The 20,201-nt window shown below is 45.9% G+C and overlaps 1 protein-coding gene across 3 annotated transcripts in view; it reads right to left on the bottom strand.

Annotated features, from left to right (window-relative positions):
• The window catches only part of PTPRG (protein tyrosine phosphatase receptor type G), a 403,269-nt gene that overhangs the window by 63,240 nt on the left and 319,828 nt on the right, over nt 1-20,201 (bottom strand). For all 3 annotated transcript variants that reach the window (XM_069966943.1, XM_069966945.1, XM_069966944.1), the window contains one exon: nt 19,397-19,520. In XM_069966943.1, coding sequence (XP_069823044.1) covers nt 19,397-19,520 — 124 coding nt within the window. The remainder of the gene's footprint in view (nt 1-19,396; nt 19,521-20,201) is intronic.

Genomic DNA, 20,201 nt, shown 5'->3' on the forward strand with positions numbered 1-20,201 from the left:
CTCAATAAATGGTGGGGGTAAAGGTTGGGTCACTGCCACTCAGCTGTCAATGGGCATGAACTTGAGAGCTCTTCCCATTACAGCACCCACAGCAAAAGGAAACAGCAGCCGGGGCAGAGAGAGGGGCTTCCTGTGCAGGCGTCCTCTGTATGACAGGTGGCTGCCTGCACCGGAAGCCAGAAGAGGACGGACTCACTAAGAAGAGGAGCTGGAGGCAGCAGGGGGAGAGGTGAGTAGCTGGTGGGGGATCCAGCACAGAGGGAGCCCCGATATGTCCCGATAAGCCCGCCCCCCGTGATAAGCCCCGCCCCCGACTATAAGCCCCGCCCCCGGCGTCAGAGCTGACAGGTCACCCAGCTCTCCCTTAATCCTGAATGTCAGTATAATGGAGGTCACCCAGCTCTCCCCTAATCCTGTATGTCAGTGTATAATGGAGATCACCCAGCTCTCCCCTAATCCTGTATGTCAGTATAATGGAGGTCACCCAGCTCTCCTCTAATCCTGTATGTCAGTGTATAATGGAGATCACCCAGCTCTCCCCTAATCCTGTATGTCAGTATAATGGAGGTCACCCAGCTCTCCTCTAATCCTGTATGTCAGTGTATAATGGAGATCACCCAGCTCTCCCCTAATCCTGTATGTCAGTGTATAATGGAGGTCACCCAGCTCTCCCCTAATCCTGTATGTCAGTATAATGGAGGTCACCCAGCTCTCCTCTAATCCTGTATGTCAGTGTATAATGGAGATCACCCAGCTCTCCCCTAATCCTGTATGTCAGTATAATGGAGGTCACCCAGCTCTCCCCTAATCCTGTATGTCAGTGTATAATGGAGATCACCCAGCTCTCCCCTAATTCTGTATGTCAGTGTATAATGGAGGTCACCCAGCTCTCCCCTAATCCCGTATGTCAGTATAATGTAGGTCACCCAGCTCTCCCCTAATCCTGAGTGTCAGTGTATAATGTAGGTCACCCAGCTCTCCCCTAATCCTGTATGTCAGTATAATGTAGGTCACCCAGCTCTCCCCTAATCCTGTATGTCAGAATAATGGAGGTCACCCAGATCTCCCCTAATTCTGTATGTCAGTGTATAATGGAGGTCACCCAGATCTCCCCTAATCCTGTATGTCAGTATAATGGAGGTCACCCAGCTCTCCCCTAATCCTGTATGTCAGTGTATAATGGAGGTCACCCAGCTCTCCCCTAATCCCGTATGTCAGTATAATGGAGGTCACCCAGCTCTCCCCTAATCCTGTATGTCAGAATAATGGAGGTCACCCAGATCTCCCCTAATTCTGTATGTCAGTGTATAATGGAGGTCACCCAGATCTCCCCTAATCCTGTATGTCAGTATAATGGAGGTCACCCAGCTCTCCCCTAATCCTGTATGTCAGTATAATGGAGGTCACCCAGCTCTCCCCTAATCCTGTATGTCAGTATAATGGAGGTCACCCAGCTCTCCCCTAATCCTGTATGTCAGTGTATAATGGAGGTCACCCAGCTCTCCCCTAATCCTGTATGTCCGTGTATAATGGAGGTCACCCAGCTCTCCCCTAATCCTGTATGTCAGTGTATAATGGAGATCACCCAGCTCTCCCCTAATCCTGAATGTCAGTATAATGGAGGTCACCCAGCTCTCCCCTAATCCTGTATGTCAGTGTATAATGGAGGTCACCCAGCTCTCCCCTAATCCTGTATGTCAGTGTATAATGGAGGTCACCCAGCTCTCCCCTAATCCTGTATGTCCGTGTATAATGGAGGTCACCCAGCTCTCCCCTAATCCTGTATGTCAGTGTATAATGGAGATCACCCAGCTCTCCCCTAATCCTGAATGTCAGTATAATGGAGGTCACCCAGCTCTCCCCTAATCCTGTATGTCAGTGTATAATGGAGGTCACCCAGCTCTCCCCTAATCCTGTATGTCAGTGTATAATGGAGGTCACCCAGCTCTCCCCTAATCCTGTATGTCAGTGTATAATGGAGGTCACCCAGCTCTCCCCTAATCCTGTATGTCAGTGTATAATGGAGATCACCCAGCTCTCCCCTAATCCTGTATGTCAGTGTATAATGGGAGGTCACCCAGCTCTCCCCTAATCCTGTATGTCAGTGTATAATGGAGGTCACCCAGCTCTCCCCTAATCCTGTATGTCAGTGTATAATGGAGGTCACCCAGCTCTCCCCTAATCCTGTATGTCAGTGTATAATGGAGGTCACCCAGCTCTCCCCTAATCCTGAATGTCAGTGTAATGGAGGTCACCCAGCTCTCCCCTAATCCTGAATGTCAGTGTAATGGAGGTCACCCAGCTCTCCCCTAATCCTGTATGTCAGTGTATAATGGAGATCACCCTGCTCTCCCCTAATCCTGTATGTCAGTGTATAATGGAGGTCACCCAGCTCTCCCCTAATCCTGTATGTCAGTGTAATGGAGGTCACCCAGCTCTCCCCTAATCCTGAATGTCAGTGTAATGGAGGTCACCCAGCTCTCCCCTAATCCTGTATGTCAGTGTATAATGGAGGTCACCCAGCTCTCCCCTAATCCTGAGTGTCAGTGTATAATGGAGGTCACCCAGCTCTCCCCTAATCCTGTATGTCAGTGTATAATGGAGGTCACCCAGCTCTCCCCTAATCCTGTATGTCAGTATAATGGAGGTCACCCAGCTCTCCCCTAATCCTGTATGTCAGTATAATGGAGGTCACCCAGCTCTCCCCTAATCCTGAGTGTCAGTGTATAATGGAGGTCACCCAGCTCTCCCCTAATCCTGAATGTCAGTGTATAATGGAGGTCACCCAGCTCTCCCTTAATCCTGTATGTCAGTGTATAATGGAGGTCACCCAGCTCTCCCCTAATCCTGTATGTCAGTATAATGGAGGTCACCCAGCTCTCCCCTAATCCTGTATGGCAGTGTATAATGGAGGTCACCCAGCTCTCCCCTAATCCCGTATGTCAGTATAATGGAGGTCACCCAGCTCTCCCCTAATCCTGTATGTCAGTATAATGGAGATCACCCAGCTCTCCCCTAATCCTGTATGTCAGTGTATAATGGAAGTCACCCAGCTCACCCTTAATCCTGTATGTCAGTGTATAATGGAGGTCACCCAGCTCTCCCCTAATCCTGTATGTCAGTGTATAATGGAGGTCACCCAGCTCTCCCCTAATCCTGTATGTCAGTGTAATGGAGGTCACCCAGCTCTCCCCTAATCCTGAATGTCAGTGTAATGGAGGTCACCCAGCTCTCCCCTAATCCTGTATGTCAGTGTATAATGGAGGTCACCCAGCTCTCCCCTAATCCTGAGTGTCAGTGTATAATGGAGGTCACCCAGCTCTCCCCTAATCCTGTATGTCAGTATAATGGAGGTCACCCAGCTCTCCCCTAATCCTGTATGTCAGTATAATGGAGGTCACCCAGCTCTCCCCTAATCCTGAGTGTCAGTGTATAATGGAGGTCACCCAGCTCTCCCCTAATCCTGTATGTCAGTGTATAATGGAGGTCACCCAGCTCTCCACTAATCCTGTATGTCAGTATAATGGAGGTCACCCAGCTCTCCCCTAATCCTGTATGGCAGTGTATAATGGAGGTCACCCAGCTCTCCCCTAATCCCGTATGTCAGTATAATGGCGGTCACCCAGCTCTCCCCTAATCCTGTATGTCAGTATAATGGAGATCACCCAGCTCTCCCCTAATCCTGTATGTCAGTGTATAATGGAAGTCACCCAGCTCACCCTTAATCCTGTATGTCACTATATCAGTGTATTATGGAGGTCACCCAGCTCTCCCAGCATCCTGTATGTCAGTGTAATGAAGGTCATCCAACTCTCCCAGCATCCTGTATGTGAGTATAATGGAGGTCATCCAGCTCTCCCAGCATCCTGTATGTCAGTGTAATGGAGGTCATCCAGCTCTCCCAGCATCCTGTATGTCAGTGTAATGGAGGTCATCCAGCTCTCCCAGCATCCTGTATGTCAGTGTATAATGGAGGTCACCCAGCTTTCCCAGCATCCTGTATGTCAGTGTAATGGAGGTCATCCAGCTCTCCCCTAATCCTGAGTGTCAGTGTATAATGGAGGTCACCCAGCTCTCCCCTAATCCTGTATGTCAGTATAATGGAGGTCACCCAGCTCTCCCCTAATCCTGTATGTCAGTATAATGGAGGTCACCCAGCTCTCCCCTAATCCTGAGTGTCAGTGTATAATGGAGGTCACCCAGCTCTCCCCTAATCCTGTATGTCAGTGTATAATGGAGGTCACCCAGCTCTCCACTAATCCTGTATGTCAGTGTATAATGGAGGTCACCCAGCTCTCCCCTAATCCTGTATGTCAGTGTATAATGGAGATCACCCAGCTCTCCCCTAATCCTGTATGTCAGTGTATAATGGAGGTCACCCAGCTCTCCCCTAATCCTGTATGTCAGTGTATAATGGAGGTCACCCAGCTCTCCCCTAATCCTGTATGTCAGTGTATAATGGAGGTCACCCAGCTCTCCCCTAATCCTGTATGGCAGTATAATGGAGGTCACCCAGCTCTCCCCTAATCCTGTATGTCAGTATAATGGAGGTCACCCAGCTCTCCCCTAATCCTGTATGGCAGTGTATAATGGAGGTCACCCAGCTCTCCCCTAATCCCGTATGTCAGTATAATGGAGGTCACCCAGCTCTCCCTAATCCTGTATGTCAGTATAATGGAGATCACCCAGCTCTCCCCTAATCCTGTATGTCAGTGTATAATGGAAGTCACCCAGCTCACCCTTAATCCTGTATGTCACTATATCAGTGTATTATGGAGGTCACCCAGCTCTCCCAGCATCCTGTATGTCAGTGTAATGAAGGTCATCCAACTCTCCCAGCATCCTGTATGTGAGTATAATGGAGGTCATCCAGCTCTCCCAGCATCCTGTATGTCAGTGTAATGGAGGTCATCCAGCTCTCCCAGCATCCTGTATGTCAGTGTAATGGAGGTCATCCAGCTCTCCCAGCATCCTGTATGTCAGTGTATAATGGAGGTCACCCAGCTTTCCCAGCATCCTGTATGTCAGTGTAATGGAGGTCATCCAGCTCTCCCAGCATACAGTTTGGGACCTTATAGGTGGGAAAGGGGAAGGAAGTTTCTGGAAGTGCGGATCCTGAGATGTTTGTCTGGCAGGTTCAGAAGAGATGAATTGTAGCTGCAAGAAACAGTCATGGAGGTCTGAGCCGGATGGAGAGAAAAAGGGAAAGTGACGCCTCAGATCAAGGAAGACGTCACCTGTGAGTCACTGTATGATGAATTTGTATTGAGTAGAACATTATCTGTTAGGAGCGCTGCACTGCTCTATGCTGCAATACACACACTGCTTCTTCCTAGTAACCCGAATCTTGATAAAAGCCCCCCTTTCTTCCCCAGAGCGGAACTGAGTGAGGTGTGGGGGGGGGGGGGGGGGGATTTACAAATCTCCATAACTTTTTGGCACCAGATGATTTGAAAACCTTTTTTTTTTTTTTTTCTTTCACTGTAGTACCCCTTTAAGAAATGAGGAGTGGTAATTGCACAGCTGACAGTCTAATATGAATACATGGCCCCCACACTATCAGAACCACTCTAGAAGGTTACACCTGTAATACCCAGGGCCGGCTCCAGGTTTTTGTGGGCCCTCAGCGGGCCCCTCATTTACACACTATGCACAATAATGTGAGACTAACATGTACAAACATACATTATTGACATAGACATTGACTGACTGACACTGACACACTCAGACACTAATGCTACATTTACACGAAATAATAAATCGCCCAATCGTACGATTAACGATGTCGGAGTAACAATTTTTTTTCATAACAATCAGCGTTTAGACGGTACGCTATATCGTACGAAAAATTCGTTTTGCAATCGTTTAAGCCTATCTCACACATTGGTTAAATCGGTGAACGACTGTTCACACGGAACGATCTGCGAAGTTTTTGCGAACGATCAACGACGATTTGAGAAGTTGTTGAAAGATCAAAATGAATGATTTTTCGCTCGTCTTTTGATCGTTCGCTGCGTTTACACGTACGATTATAGTTCAAATTCGATTGTTATCGTGCAAATTCGCACGATAATCGTTCCGTGTAAATGCAGCATAACACGCAGCAGTTACAGCACAGTCTTCTACCTCTTCCTCTCGGGTGCTCTCCACACTGTAAGGTTGAGGACCTTTAGGTCATGTGATCAGGTCCTTATCCAGTGTCGGACTGGGGTACCTTGGGCCCACCAGGGAAACTGACTCTAGGGGCCCACCCTACATAGACGGATTTAACCAGTGACAAACCTTTTACGTTAGTACAGCGGCTTTAAGCGAGAGTGAGGCCTAATGTCCACCATGAAAGGCATAGAGTGGTCATTAAAACATTGTCAGACTGACATGTAAAAAGTTTGATCAGCCAGGGTTTCAGTGCTGAGACCCCCAACAAAGGCTGGATCATTGCTCACCTGTCATATTGCAAGTGACGGGCTCAGCACCAATTGCAGTTGATAGGTTCCATTATAATGTATTGAGCCCATTACGTACAACATAACAGACGGACTAATGATCCAGCCATCAGCACAGTATATACTATGAGATCAGTGATAACTGGTAACACTATATATAGCATGGGATTAGTGATAACCAGTAACAATATGTACAGTATACACCATGAGACCTGTGATAAGCGGTAACACTATATACAGTATACACCATGAGATAAGCGATAACAGGGGGATATATACAGGGCTGGGGGAGAGGGGATATATACAGGGCTGGGGGAGAGGGGATATATACAGGGCTGGGGGGGAGAGGGGATATATACAGGGCTGGGGGGAGGAGGGATATATACAGGGCTGGAGGGAGGGATATATACAGGGCTGGAGGGAGGGGGATATATACAGGGCTGGGGGAGAGGGGATATATACAGGGCTGGGGGAGAGGGGATATATACAGGGCTGGGGGAGAGGGGATATATACAGGGCTGGGGGAGAGGGGATATATACAGGGCTGGAGGGAGGAGGGATATATACAGGGCTGGAGGGAGGGGGATATATACAGGGCTGGAGGGAGGGGGATATATACAGGGCTGGAGGGAGGGGGATATATACAGGCTGAGGGGAGAGGGTATATACAGTGCTGGGGGAGAGGGGGGATATACACAGGGCTGAAAGGAGGGGGAATATATACAGGGCTGGAGGGAGAGGGGATATATACAGGGCTGGAGGAGAGGGGGGATATATACAGGGCTGGAGGAGAGTGGGGATATATACAGGGCTGGGGGGAGAGGGAATATATACAGGCTATGGGGAGAGGGGATATATACAGAGCTGGGGGGAGAGGGGATACACACAGGGCTGGTGGGAGGGAATATATACAGGGCTGGAGGAGAGGGGGGATATATACAGGGCTGGAGGGAGAGGGGATATATACAGGGCTGGGGGGGAGAGGGGATATATACAGGGCTGGGGGGGAGAGGGGATATATACAGGGCTGGAGGGAGAGGGGATATATACAGGGCTGGAGGGAGAGGGGATATATACAGGGCTGGAGGGAGAGGGGATATATACAGGGCTGGAGGGAGAGGGGATATATACAGGGCTGGAGGGAGAGGGGATATATACAGGGCTGGAGGGAGGGGGGATATATACAGGGCTGGGGGGGGGGAGGGGATATATACAGGGTTGGGGGGAGGGGGCATATATAAAGGGCAGGATGGATGGGGGATATATACAGGGCTGGAGGGAGGGGGGATATATACAGGGCTGGAGGGAGGGGGGATATATACAGGGCTGGAGGGAGGGGGGATATATACAGGGCTGGAGGGAGGGGGGATATATACAGGGCTGGGGGAAAGGGGATATATACAGGGCTGGAGGGAGAGGGGATATATACAGGGCTGGAGGGAGAGGGGATATATACAGGGCTGGGGGAAAGGGGATATATACAGGGCTGGAGGGAGAGGGGATATATACAGGGCTGGAGGAGAGGGGGGATATATACAGGGCTGGAGGGAGGAGGGATATATACAGGGCTGGAGGGATATATACAGGGCTGGAGGGAGGAGGGATATATACAGGGCTGGAGGGAGGGTAGATATATACAGGGCTGGAGGTAGGGGGGATATATACAGGGCTGGAGGTAGGGGGGATATATACAGGGCTGGAGGGGGATATATACAAGGCTGGAGGCAGAGAGGGAATATGTACAGGGCTGGAGGGAGGAGGTGGCTATTGTGCTGTGGGGAAGGAGTATTTGCACAATGTAGAGGGGACAGGCACCTGCACTCTGGATGCCAGCAGGACGGCTGGAGGCCATTAGATGACATTACCCATCCTCTCACCTCTCTCTCCTGCCTCCAGCCGTCCTGTGTCAGCACTTCCTGCTCTCTGCACTGTTTCTTGGTCCATACAGATAACAGCACCCAGAGCTCCTGCTGCCCTAAGACACGCCCCCTGCACAGAGGAAGCCCATAGACACTGTATGCAGGAAGTGCCGGGGCTTCTCCTCTCAGAGACCGTTCGGGGGGACACGTGGGGCCCCTGCCAGGATAGTTAGGAGGTGACAGGAGTGTCCTAGGGGCCATAGTCTGCAGAAGCTAATGTTGGGCCTGGATCTGCTGAACAGGGAGCCTCCTGTTCAGGGGCCCACCAGGGGGGAGAAAGGGGGAGGGGCCCACCGGGGGTTTCCCCGGCTCCCCGGTGGCCCAGTCCGACCCTGTCCTTATCCCTATTCTCTCTCTCTCTCTGTGCAGGTCCTGCTCAGTCTCCTGTGTCTTCTGATGTTCAGTTCTCACCCTGCACTACAGTGAGCAGGCCGAACATCAGAAAATCGGGCCCCTCTCCCTCTGGGCCCCTAGAGATTCTGTGGGCCCCGGCACTTGCCCAATACCAGTACCAAACACAACCTAAGCATAGATGTGTTGCTGTATCTGGAAGAAGGCAGCCATGTACTTCCTATCCCACACAACCTCCTTTAACATGAGAAATCAATTTGGTTACAAATTCTGATATTCTGCAGAAAATACAGAAAGCGGCAGCCAGAGGTCACTAGCTAGGTTTCTTTACCGCAAAGACATTACCTACTGAATTATTGTGGCAAGTAACATCTCAAAGTGAGGCCTTCAATTCTGCAAACACAAGTCTTAACAGGAACCTCCGGGACGCGACATCATCTCTTGGCCAAGTTTTCCCCCACAACTAATCCAGCATTGTAGTTTAAAATGAATAATCACCCGGTGCTGAAAGTTTCACACATAAGAATATCCAACTCGCGCGCAGGAATACTAAGAGGTTTCAATGGTCTCTCAATAAGGAATGAACGACAGAAGCGATTACAGAAACGCTTGCACCAATAAATCTTAGCCAGACATTTAATGTGATGTGAAAGGCTTCTGAAGCCTACAAGATACAGTCTTAAAAATGCATAATGCATCAAATTGGGAACCTTGGATTAAACCGCGGCAGGGCTCAATTTATGGCTCTCCTTACATGTCACCATTATCTGACCTTTTAGGATTTTTCTCTTTTTAATTGACTATTTTGGGTTTACTCGGCTTTGTTTTATTATTGGAAGCCGTGAAATCTAAAGCCGCATGGTGTAAATAGCCTGGTGCCTCGCAGATAGAGCCAGCAGTCAACCAAGTCAAATTTATAAGAGGTAGCTTGGGATCAGAGCTTCAATTTAACTTGCACCCGATAGCAATGACGGATTTGTAGCATAGCTTCTCCAAAATAAATAAAGACTGCAGGTTGTGGATAGAGGTGAACAGTGCAGACATCAAATGCCTCCGACACAGTATCTAAACGGATAGAAAAAATGCAGAACACAAACCCTTCTGATCCGCATGTAAATATTTGTAGAGGGAAGTCAGGGTGAGAGGGAACACCGGATTTTAACTCTCTGTTTTGTACATAATATTATTGCTTCTGGATTAAGGTGTGGACAGTATTTAGCATGGGAAAGATCAGATGCACAGCTCTAACCTGGCTGGTGTATAGGCTTGAAGCGACAATTGTTTTATTTGAAGGCATTGTGTTTGTTTCACTCATTACTTTTCATTATGGTCAATTTTGCTGTATACAAATGTAAAAAAAAAAATAAAAAAAAATCCTATGGTCGGATCTTCACTGATCAGATATTTATCCATAGGATACAGGATAGATTTTGGGATAACCCTTTACCATCAGGGATGGTGAACCTTCAGCCCCACAGCTGTAGCAAGACTACAATACACATCATGCCTGGACAGCCAAAGCTTTGGCTTTTTACTATTCAGGCCCAATTTGCACCCTCAAAGTATTTAGGGTTCCTCTCTGCCCACCCATAGTAATAAGCTCCCTCTGTGCCAACATATAGAAGACATCACCCCTCTGTGAGCAATTATTGTACTGTGTGCCCCTGTGTGCCTCCCATATAGTAGTTAGGACCTCTGCCCCCTCATCCCCTGTAGGTAGCCTTTCTGGTAGGAAGTCACCCCCTGTTTATAGTTTTCTCCATGTAGGCATCCCCTTAGGGAAATCTCCCAGTAGTTAGCCTCTCCTCCCCAGTTGGCATCCCTGGAAGGTAAACCTCCTGGCACTTAGTTCTCCTAATATGTAATGTAGTTGGTACTTAACTGTAGACCTCCCCTGCAAGCTCCCCCTCCCATCATGTTAGGTATCTCCTCTGTTAGGTAACTCTCACTCCACCACCACCTCTGTACCCTCTAGGCATCCCCCATGTGTACATAAAAAAACCCCTAAAAACTAAAGCCACATTAGCCTGCCTGCAGCGCTTCTCCAGCCACTCATCGTCCTGCTCTGCATGAGTGACATCACTGAGTAGAATCAATGGAGCCGTGTCACAGAGGGGCAGGGGTTTCCTTCCACTGGGGGCCGGCTGGCCCGCCTCCAGTGCTTCAGCCCGGGTCGGTGCCCGTAATAGACTGGCGCTATGCATGGGAACCGGGCCTCAGTTCAAAAAGGAACCGCGGCACTGGCTCCCCACACAAGTGTCGTTCTATTGATATGCTACACTTAAAGCGAATGTACCTCATGGTACATTCTCTTTAGTATGAACACAAATATGCATCTGTATTACACTTGTGGGAAATCGGCCTTACTGTCTTGATTAGGGATGTAGCATTATTTAGTGCAAAGGCAGCAGTCGCACCCAGGCCCTGGTATCTGAAGAGGCCCAAAGACCCCTCTGCCACATATAGATAATCCTTTATTACAATAGTAAGGACCCTGTTACAACTAGCATTGAGCCCCGGAACATCAGGGTATACTTCTGATCCTGCCCATCTGAAATAGTAATGTACTGTACCCTTAAATAACAGTATACAGTGGGACTGCTGTCACCCTTCAAATAGTATACAAGGGTAAAGGGATGACTTATTTGTTGATGCTTCGTCGTGTGAAAAATTGTGCTATTTTCAGTTGGCAACAAGACCAAAATACGTAAATGCTAAGAAAAAAAAATTAGGAAAGATTTACAATTTGACTATAAGCCAGGAAATAAAGAGCTTCATTTGTATAGAAGTACTATGTAATGGTCACAATCCTTCCTTACCCAACATTATTAATTCTAGCCATAGGCTACTCTACGCAGTGTTATAAGCTACCTGCCATTTCTACTTTGTGCATTTTCACAGTTGAAAGCCAACAGGAGCTTTGCCGTACTTCAGTTGGTCTACTAAGGTGTAATGGCAGCAATACTGTGAGAGCCTAAGGGGAATCTGTCAGATAGGCACTTGCCACTCATTCGCCTATATTAAAACATGCAAATTTCTCAGCTTAAAACATAAGTTTGCTGATGTAAAGGTAGCTATACAGATGACATTGGTGGAGAGAAGGGTATGGGTCCTATTAAACGGGCCAATTAATAATGTAAACAAGCACCGATCTGCTAGATCTGCACTCGTTTACTTAGTCTAATACACGGTTTGATCATCATTTAGCAAGTGCTGCACGGACATCTTTTAGTCCTTTCCCAAAACTGATTATACATTACCTGTCAGAAATACCTGTAGGCCGAATGATTATTGAAGGTATATAAGTCCCTTAAATGTGAAGGTCTTTTAATCCCTACCTGGCGTAGGTCCACTGTATTTCAAAAGGTATAAACACAGAAGTATCCATCACACTTTGCTAATTCAGATGGTCCATGTTTTTAGTCCTCTCCTTACTTGAAAAAACTTTTCCATTATGTCATAACATCCAGGTGGAAAGCTATGACATATGAAAATCATCTGCCCATAGAAGCAACAATTAACAAAAAGTTTTCAAAAATTTCTACAAAAAGTTAGGAAGTATTCCAGTCCTACAGATATATGTATGATGGCCAGTGCAGGGTTTGAAGGGGAGGAACATAACAGGGATTCTCTTAGCTGTTCTTCGGATCTGTGTATTATATGCCACCTCCTTTGGCCCAGACTGAACTATGAATCGGCTATGCTCAGGGCAGGTTCGGCACCCATTACATGATCTGCTTTAGTTTCTTGGTCCTACGAAATGTAGTGCTACTACAAATAGGTGCCAGACACAATATCAGTCTTTCCAGTCACTGGCTCTTTAAATATGTATATGCAGCGATAAGGAAACTTAAATATTTATACAGTTTACAACTTGGCCGTCCTATCATCTTCAGGGAGGCCAAATTTATTGTGTCAGGAGAACAAGTAACGACAATTACCTCACAGCCCGGTAATCGATCACGTAAAGTACAGTATTGTGTCACTGGGGGTGTAACGTAATCTGTATATCTTTACATGCATAACTATTAGGCATATGGCATGAACAATCTCGAACATTGTTGCCTTCAGAGAGATGAGGCTCTGCTCACAGATGTTTATGGAGAACAATGGGCTCTGATCACCATTTATTTCTGATGCCGCAGAAAAGCAGAGACCTCTTGTTTGGGGGGGGGGGGGGGGAGGGTACAAACCAAACATTCACAGCAACTATGTGGCCAGGACAAACCTGCTTAGTAATGACCAGTAGAGATGAATAAATCTCGAGCTAGCTTGGGTTAGTCCAAACCCGAACACTCTATTTGAAAACCGGTGGCTGAAGAAGTTGGATGCAGCCCTGGGGAGTCCTAGAAAACATGGATACGGTCTATACCTGTTTACATGTCTTCCAGGCCGCCATAGGGCTGCATCCAAATTTTTCAGCCACCGGATGCAGAGCATTCAGGTTTGGACAGGTTTGAACTGTATGTCCTTTAGGAAGTGGTGTATTCCTTCCAGTCTGGAGAGCAGAAGAGGTTTTCTACGGGAATTTGCTACTGCACTGGACAGTTCTTGTCACAGACAGAGGTGGCAGCAGAGAGTACTGTGTCAGACTGGAAAGAATACACCACTTCCTCTTGGACATACAGCAGCTGATAAGTACTGGAACACTGGAGATTTTCAAATAGACATAAATTACAAATCTCTAGCACTTTCTGAAACCAGTTGATTTGAAAGATTTTTTTTTTTTTGCTGGAGTACCCTTTTAAGATCCGACCTCAGAGAACTATAAATAAGACAAGTAAAATAATGAAAACTTTCAATGTCCCCTATGCTCTACTCCATAAAGTTAATTGACTCAGCAATATCTTTGTATTATGGACATGAAGTTCACCAAAAACATATATTTACTGCAGGTCTAGGCCTACGTCCTGCCAGTCTACCATCACTTCCAATTTTCCCATTACCCTCTAGTAGATTTGCTTAATCCTTTTTCGCTTAAAGTTACCAAAGACAGACACCCTAAGTAAATATATTGATGAAACCCTGGAAGTTTTTGAGATTAACAGGCAGCAGAAGCGCTCCTGGCATTGAGGATTTAAAACCGCTGCTATTCAACCTGTAATGAATGACGACGGAGAGCCAAGGTGCATATGCAATTTATGTTCCCGAGTCTCCGAAGGGTCGGAGGAGCCAACGCTGCTTTAATAGAGGTCACTGGGGAGCTGGGGAATTTAATTGTACAAGTAATGCAGTGTCTCTCAATCCCTGTATGAAATTGGACGTCTGTTTCTGGGTTTGATGTAGATGTTTTTCTTCCCTGCAGCTCATCAATTAGCAGCTTCAGGAGACGTTATCAGGTGCTGATAGCGAATTCATTCTGCACCGGCAGGTGACAAGGTAAAAGCAAGGGGTAAAGGCTGACAATTCATACAGCTCTGTACTGTAGTCTGCAGAATAATTTAAGTTACAAAGTCACTTTGGCAAAGTAAAATATAAAACAAAACAAGAAAGTGGTCCGGACTAGATACCACCTCCCATCAGAACCCTCCAAAAATCTAATTCAATTCCCATAGATAATCTCTGGACCCAATTTTTGTTTAGGAATATGCCTAAGAACTGAATCTGCGGTTTATAATCCTATTACATGGAGCGATCAGCAGACACTGTGCATCAGCTTTTACACAAAACGATTATTGGCCAGTGCGGCCAGCTATCGGCAAAGTACGACTGCTAATCATTTAGTGTAATATGACCCCAGGGGTCCTGCACGTGCCCGCAGTCCCTCTCACTCGACGTCTGTGTGTGTGTGTGTAATAGCACGGACAGCAAGCAGGGAGCGAGGAGAAATTGAGCGCTGAACTGACAGGTTGGTGCTTGCTTCCGCCTGTAGATCACTTTGTCTGATAGGACCCTTAGTCTGTGACCAATACAGTGCTCAGGGGAGATCTGGATGTATCACTCCAAATCACTAGAAGAACTGATGTTATGAGCAATATGACTTCCACTGGAGCCTGGATTGAGGGATATGTCTAGCATGAAGGGCTTTGGTAACATGTCTCTGATGTACATTTGGCACATACAGCACGAACAGAGACCAAACCAAATTCTCCTCTCCTAGACTCATAAATTGCATACTTATATAACCATTGCTATCCCTTCAGTATGAACAGCACTGGTCATCGTTCAGCTTTCCCAAAATCATATGTAACTAGTGAACTACAGAACAACATTTTTAATACTTAAAGGGGTAGTGCTGTTCTTTTTACATGTAGTTATATGACGTTCTATAATTTTACACTTTATTCTCTATATCAGTTTTACAGTTCAAGATCACGGCTGGCTGTGTATTTGTTTTGTACTTCCAGTGGATACTAATGTAGTGACCCACTACATGTTTTCTTTTTCTTCTTAAACTTTGGTAAAAAAGTGTCTCACTCTAGTGTCACAGGTGGAATCCCTTACTCCAACCACTAGATGTCACACCCTCACAGCACAGCTGTACACACTCCCTGCCGTAGTTAGTCTGCACTTCGTTGAGGTATTCAGTCCAGTTCCAGACAGAGAGGGGAGCAGACTTGTTCCAGACAACTAGCTACCCAACCAGTATGGGTTGCTAGACTAGACCCCCAGGGAAGTCTGAGACAAGGGAGTCTCACCCCTTGCCTTGGCAACGGATTTGTCAAGATTGTACCTGCAGTAGAGCACAGTGCCAGCAAGCCACTCTCTACTGACAGACGCTCAGCTTACTAGGAAAGATTCTATATGCCAGCTACACCCAGAGCAGAGACCTGGGACTCGTACTACCCTATTAGGACGGAAATCCGACACTGTGGGGAAGAAGGCTGTTAGGTGAGATAACTGGGACTCATCCATACGGGAGTACGAGGGTATCTTCAAACACTAGTACCTAGTACATTAGGCAAGGAGCCCTCCTATTCGGTCCCTGACACCTACTACTGTTTCCTTTTATCAACTTGTTTTGCCTGTTGGAATTCTGTTGCTGATTTTTGCACTAAGTACTTGAGCACTGTTTGTGACTATTTTTGCACTGAGATACCTTTGATAAGTAAAGTTTGAAAGTTGCATAAAGTTGGACACTTGCACCTACACCTTGCTCCTCACCTTAGTCCTAACCAAGGTCTGGTTGCCGTGTGTCTGGGGCTGGGTGTTACCACTCTAGGCAGTTCCTGCCACAGACAGAGGTGGCAGCAGTAAGCACCATGTCAGACTGAAAAAATACACCATTTCCTAAAAGACATACAGCAGCTGATAAGTACTGGAAGATTTGAGGTTTTTTTTTTTAAATAAATTTACAAATCTATATAGCTTACTGCCACTAGCTAATTTTCAAACTATTTTTTTTTCTGCAGTACCCCTAAAATATTAAAACAATAAGTAGTTTTCAGATTCAGATAGTTTTCAGAGACACATTCTCTCTAAGGATGGCAGCATAATCCAATGATGGATCCTCTTAATATACTGTATTTAAGTATATAAAAGCAATAATAGCCTTCTAAGAAAACTGCGGAGTTGACTCCATTTTGATCGACACCCTGGATGTACACGCTCCGTCTGTCTCTGTGCTCCGTCTTCCCCTCTAGTAAATCAAGGTGTTTATGCAGCGCTAATGTGTTTACATCCAGAGCGGATATTTAGAGAAACACAGCTGCAGCTGTTAAGATAGGGGGACAAGAGCGGAGTAAGAGTTTCTTCTCCGCACAATCTGAAACAAGTTTTAAATCCGACTGATCTACCACCCCAAGCTTTAGAAATCAGAGTCGCTTCCACAAATCACTGCTCGGAGCCTATCACTTGCTGTTTGATTTCCCTCCGTGTGAAATATGAACACTGAGATCCAGGAAAATGGCTGATTTACCTCTTCCCCTGAAATTGAACATTGCGATCAAATCAAGCTCTTAAATGCAAATGACTCCAGTAAGATAATGAAGAGCGCTCCGGTTTCCGGGGTACCCTAGGCCATTTTATTATTCCTTATCCTACCTCTAATTTATATACCTGCCATGGCTCTTTCAGGTTATTTTGAGCCTCATTGTAGCTAACCCCATCAATAAAAGGTGCCCCAACCCCCTGCATGTTCGGCACATCTGTCTGCAGAGTAAATCTCCATCTATTATTTCAGCTATGAAACACACACTGACAGTATACAGCCTCCAGCCAGTGGCATATGGCGCAATTTGCATGTTTAACAACACAAATACTTGCAGGTTTTAGGTGAAACCGTGAAATATCAACATTTCTAATTAGGAAGGAAAGTAGAAACGGCGACTGAATGTTTACAGGGTTCTCAGCTCCTGTTTTATTTACTCGTAAAAAAAATAAATAACTTCCTTGTCTGTTACATTGTAGAGGTTGTAGGACTAAATAGCTATGTAGGCCTAGCCTTTGGGCCCTCATACCAGTAGCAGGTTCAGCCATTAGTATAAGGTGTGAGGGGGGACCTCCCGACTCTCCACCGCATATGATGTCAGTAGAGACGGGGATTCGGCCATGGTTGTCACAACCCAATCCCTTTGTTCTCTGAAATAAGACGGCGCCTGAGCAAACTGGTGGTAGTCAGGCCATGCCGGACATTCATGCATGTAAGGAGGATGATGGCGATAACGGTCGGCCAAAAAGACACCTTTAAACTCTAGAACTGAGGTTTAATGGGTCATATATGTGTTTTCAGTACAGCACAGGCTGGGTATGGCCATGTGTGGGCAACTCTATGCCAATAGGTCTCCCATCTAACCAGTAGTAGACATGGTAAAGGTGTCAGGTATTTAGATTGGCCCTAATGGGCGAGTTTGAGATTGTGAGCCTTATTGTTGTCAGGGACCCGCGAAATATGGCTCTATTGGTGCTATATAAGAATAAGATTTGGAAATGTCAACTACTACAGTAGATACAAATAGGTCTTGAGAAGCCAAGGATAGTCAGCAAAGTCCTAGATCTATTCCACACAGATCAAAGGCAGAAACTTTAGCAATTTAACATAAGTGGCAGTAAATATAGAACCTATTAATCCCATTAGGTTTACATCTACAACTGCATTTGTCATAGACGAACAGCCTCTTATTGAATACTGTACTTGTACTGGAGTGAGTAAGCAAAATGAGCAATTTAATAGGCAACAAACTTGCTTAATATCCCAGTCTGCTTCAAAAGACACAACAAACTCTAAATGCCAGGCTGGATGCAAAAGAAAATCTCTCACAAAAAGGCCTGTAATCACGGCTGACTGAGCAGAATGACATGTTAGAATACATCGCCGCTACTCACGCCCAATCTCGTAAAAAAAAAAAAAAAAAGTTGACATTTAAATTAGTTTTGAAAATTTGAATGCTGGAGTGCTTTAGACACACGTTATACTTTACCCTGGCACACAGTCAAAAAATATTACATCAAAAGTAAGCATACTATACTTAAATCTGAGGAAATTCTGCCTTCAGGCCTGAAGAAATGTAAAAGGAAAAAAACTTCAAAGTAAAATCTGCATGATAACCATGCTGTGATCTATGGATAAAGTCCACTGCATGGATAATTTAGCCTGACCACCTTCATTAAACTGGGAATTAACTCACCGGTGTGACTACTTATAGACTGGTTTGCCTGTGGTTTGGTAACCTGTGGCAATACTTATATGCAATACTATGAGAATCCTAGGAAACACTGTTTTAAAGCTGATGGGTTATAAAAGTAGAGCAAATTAAGGACACCAATTGATGGGTTGGGGTTGTCAGTCATTAAAAGGAAACTATTAGCAGGTTAGACAAATCTATCCTGCTGATAGCCCCAGGGACGGAGGGGGATAGTATGTGTGTTACCTTCCTCCTCTGTGTTGGTCCTGCGCTGTTAATCAGAGTAAAATCTTCTCCAGAGGACCTTTAGTCATCAGTAGATGGGTTGGGACTGATGACACGGCAGTGCTCCAGAACGGAGTTTATCCTGACTAACAGTGCGGGAACGGCACTGAGGAGGAAGGTAACACACATACCTTCCTCCTCAACTTCCCCGGCACTAAAGGGGACTATCAGCAGCTTAGATTCGTCTAACCTGCTGATATGATCATTCTCCTTTAGAACACCAGGCAACACCCTCAAATTTAGAATTGTCCACAATTTAGAAAGCCATAAAGATATCTGGAATCCATTTCTCATTTCTACTGGTTATGTCAGCCAGCTGGTCATATAGATTTTTTTTTTTTTTGGGGGGGGGGGGGATTTTTAAGCCACCTACCTGAGAACTGGGCTTAGGAGGCCATTTTCAAGACAAAAAAAAAAAATGAATTCAAAAGACAAAGCCCCTTATAACATAGCCGCCCAATGCCAGGTTAGGGCAAAGAAACACAACAGGTTAAGCCCTCACCTTTCTGAGCTGTGCAGATACAGCCACAACTGTGGTCATAGAATATATAGCTAATAAAGTTACCTGCTGCTCCTACTTCCTGGTGGACAACGGACTCACATCACCACATCCCAGACACCAAGAATGTAATGAAGATACCATATTAAGCAATATTTGGCTATACGTGCTGGTGCCGTGCTCAGTCTATTTGTCTAAAAGTCTATTTGTAGTCTATTTGTAGACACCGAAACTAGCAGCTAAAATATGGTCAAATAAAGAATATCTTCCCTCTGCTTCAGTACAATTAGTCTAGGACACAGCACAACCCCGAATCAATGATCTCTCAATGCTCACCTCCAGTAGACCAGCACAGCGATAAGCAGGACCAAGCAGAAGAAAGTCAAGGCCGAGACCACCATTAAGGGAACGATCCATTCCATCTTGTTGGCGGAAGGGCGGATCTCCATGCTTGAGTTACCTGGTAAATAAATTTACAATAAAAAAGAAGAACATATGAGCAAGGTTTATTATCAATAGTGTGGCGTTGTTTATTTGGCTTTACTGTTGTCCATCTAAGACGTAGAGATCTTTTACATATACAGTATACATAACATAACAACAGAACATGTGAGATCCTGGTGAGGTAAATGTACAAGCAAAGTTTCCATAACACTTTCTTTTTTTCTTGGTAATTCTTCTTCTTCTCTTAGAACCATACATGGCCTATAACATACAGGTATCTAATATGGACATTTGAGGGGGCTGGGGGATGATCTCACTGTACTATTAAAGGGAGGATCCCTTCCAAGGACAGCCCTTTCTCTCCAGTACTATATAATATTGCGCCTTATTATCAGCTCTCCTTTCGGGCTTCATAGACTTACAATAGAATTTGTCTTCTGCAGCGAGATGACGAGAAAAGCGAGCCAAGAAAAAGGCACAGGACTCATTCTAGCAAACGGTGGGGGTCTGCACACTCATACCTGACAGACATGTTAAAGGTTTTGTTGAATGACAGTAACACTTTAAAGGGGTAATCCAGCTAAATTTAAAATGGTGTATTCTTCCCAGTCTGGAGAGCAGAAGAGCTTTTTTTTATGGGGATTTGCTACTGCTCTGGATAGTTCCTATCACGGACAGGTGTGGCAGGAGGGAGCAT

The sequence above is a fragment of the Dendropsophus ebraccatus genome, chromosome 4 (genome assembly GCF_027789765.1).
Source record: "Dendropsophus ebraccatus isolate aDenEbr1 chromosome 4, aDenEbr1.pat, whole genome shotgun sequence".
NCBI classification, from domain to species: Eukaryota; Metazoa; Chordata; class Amphibia; order Anura; family Hylidae; genus Dendropsophus; species Dendropsophus ebraccatus.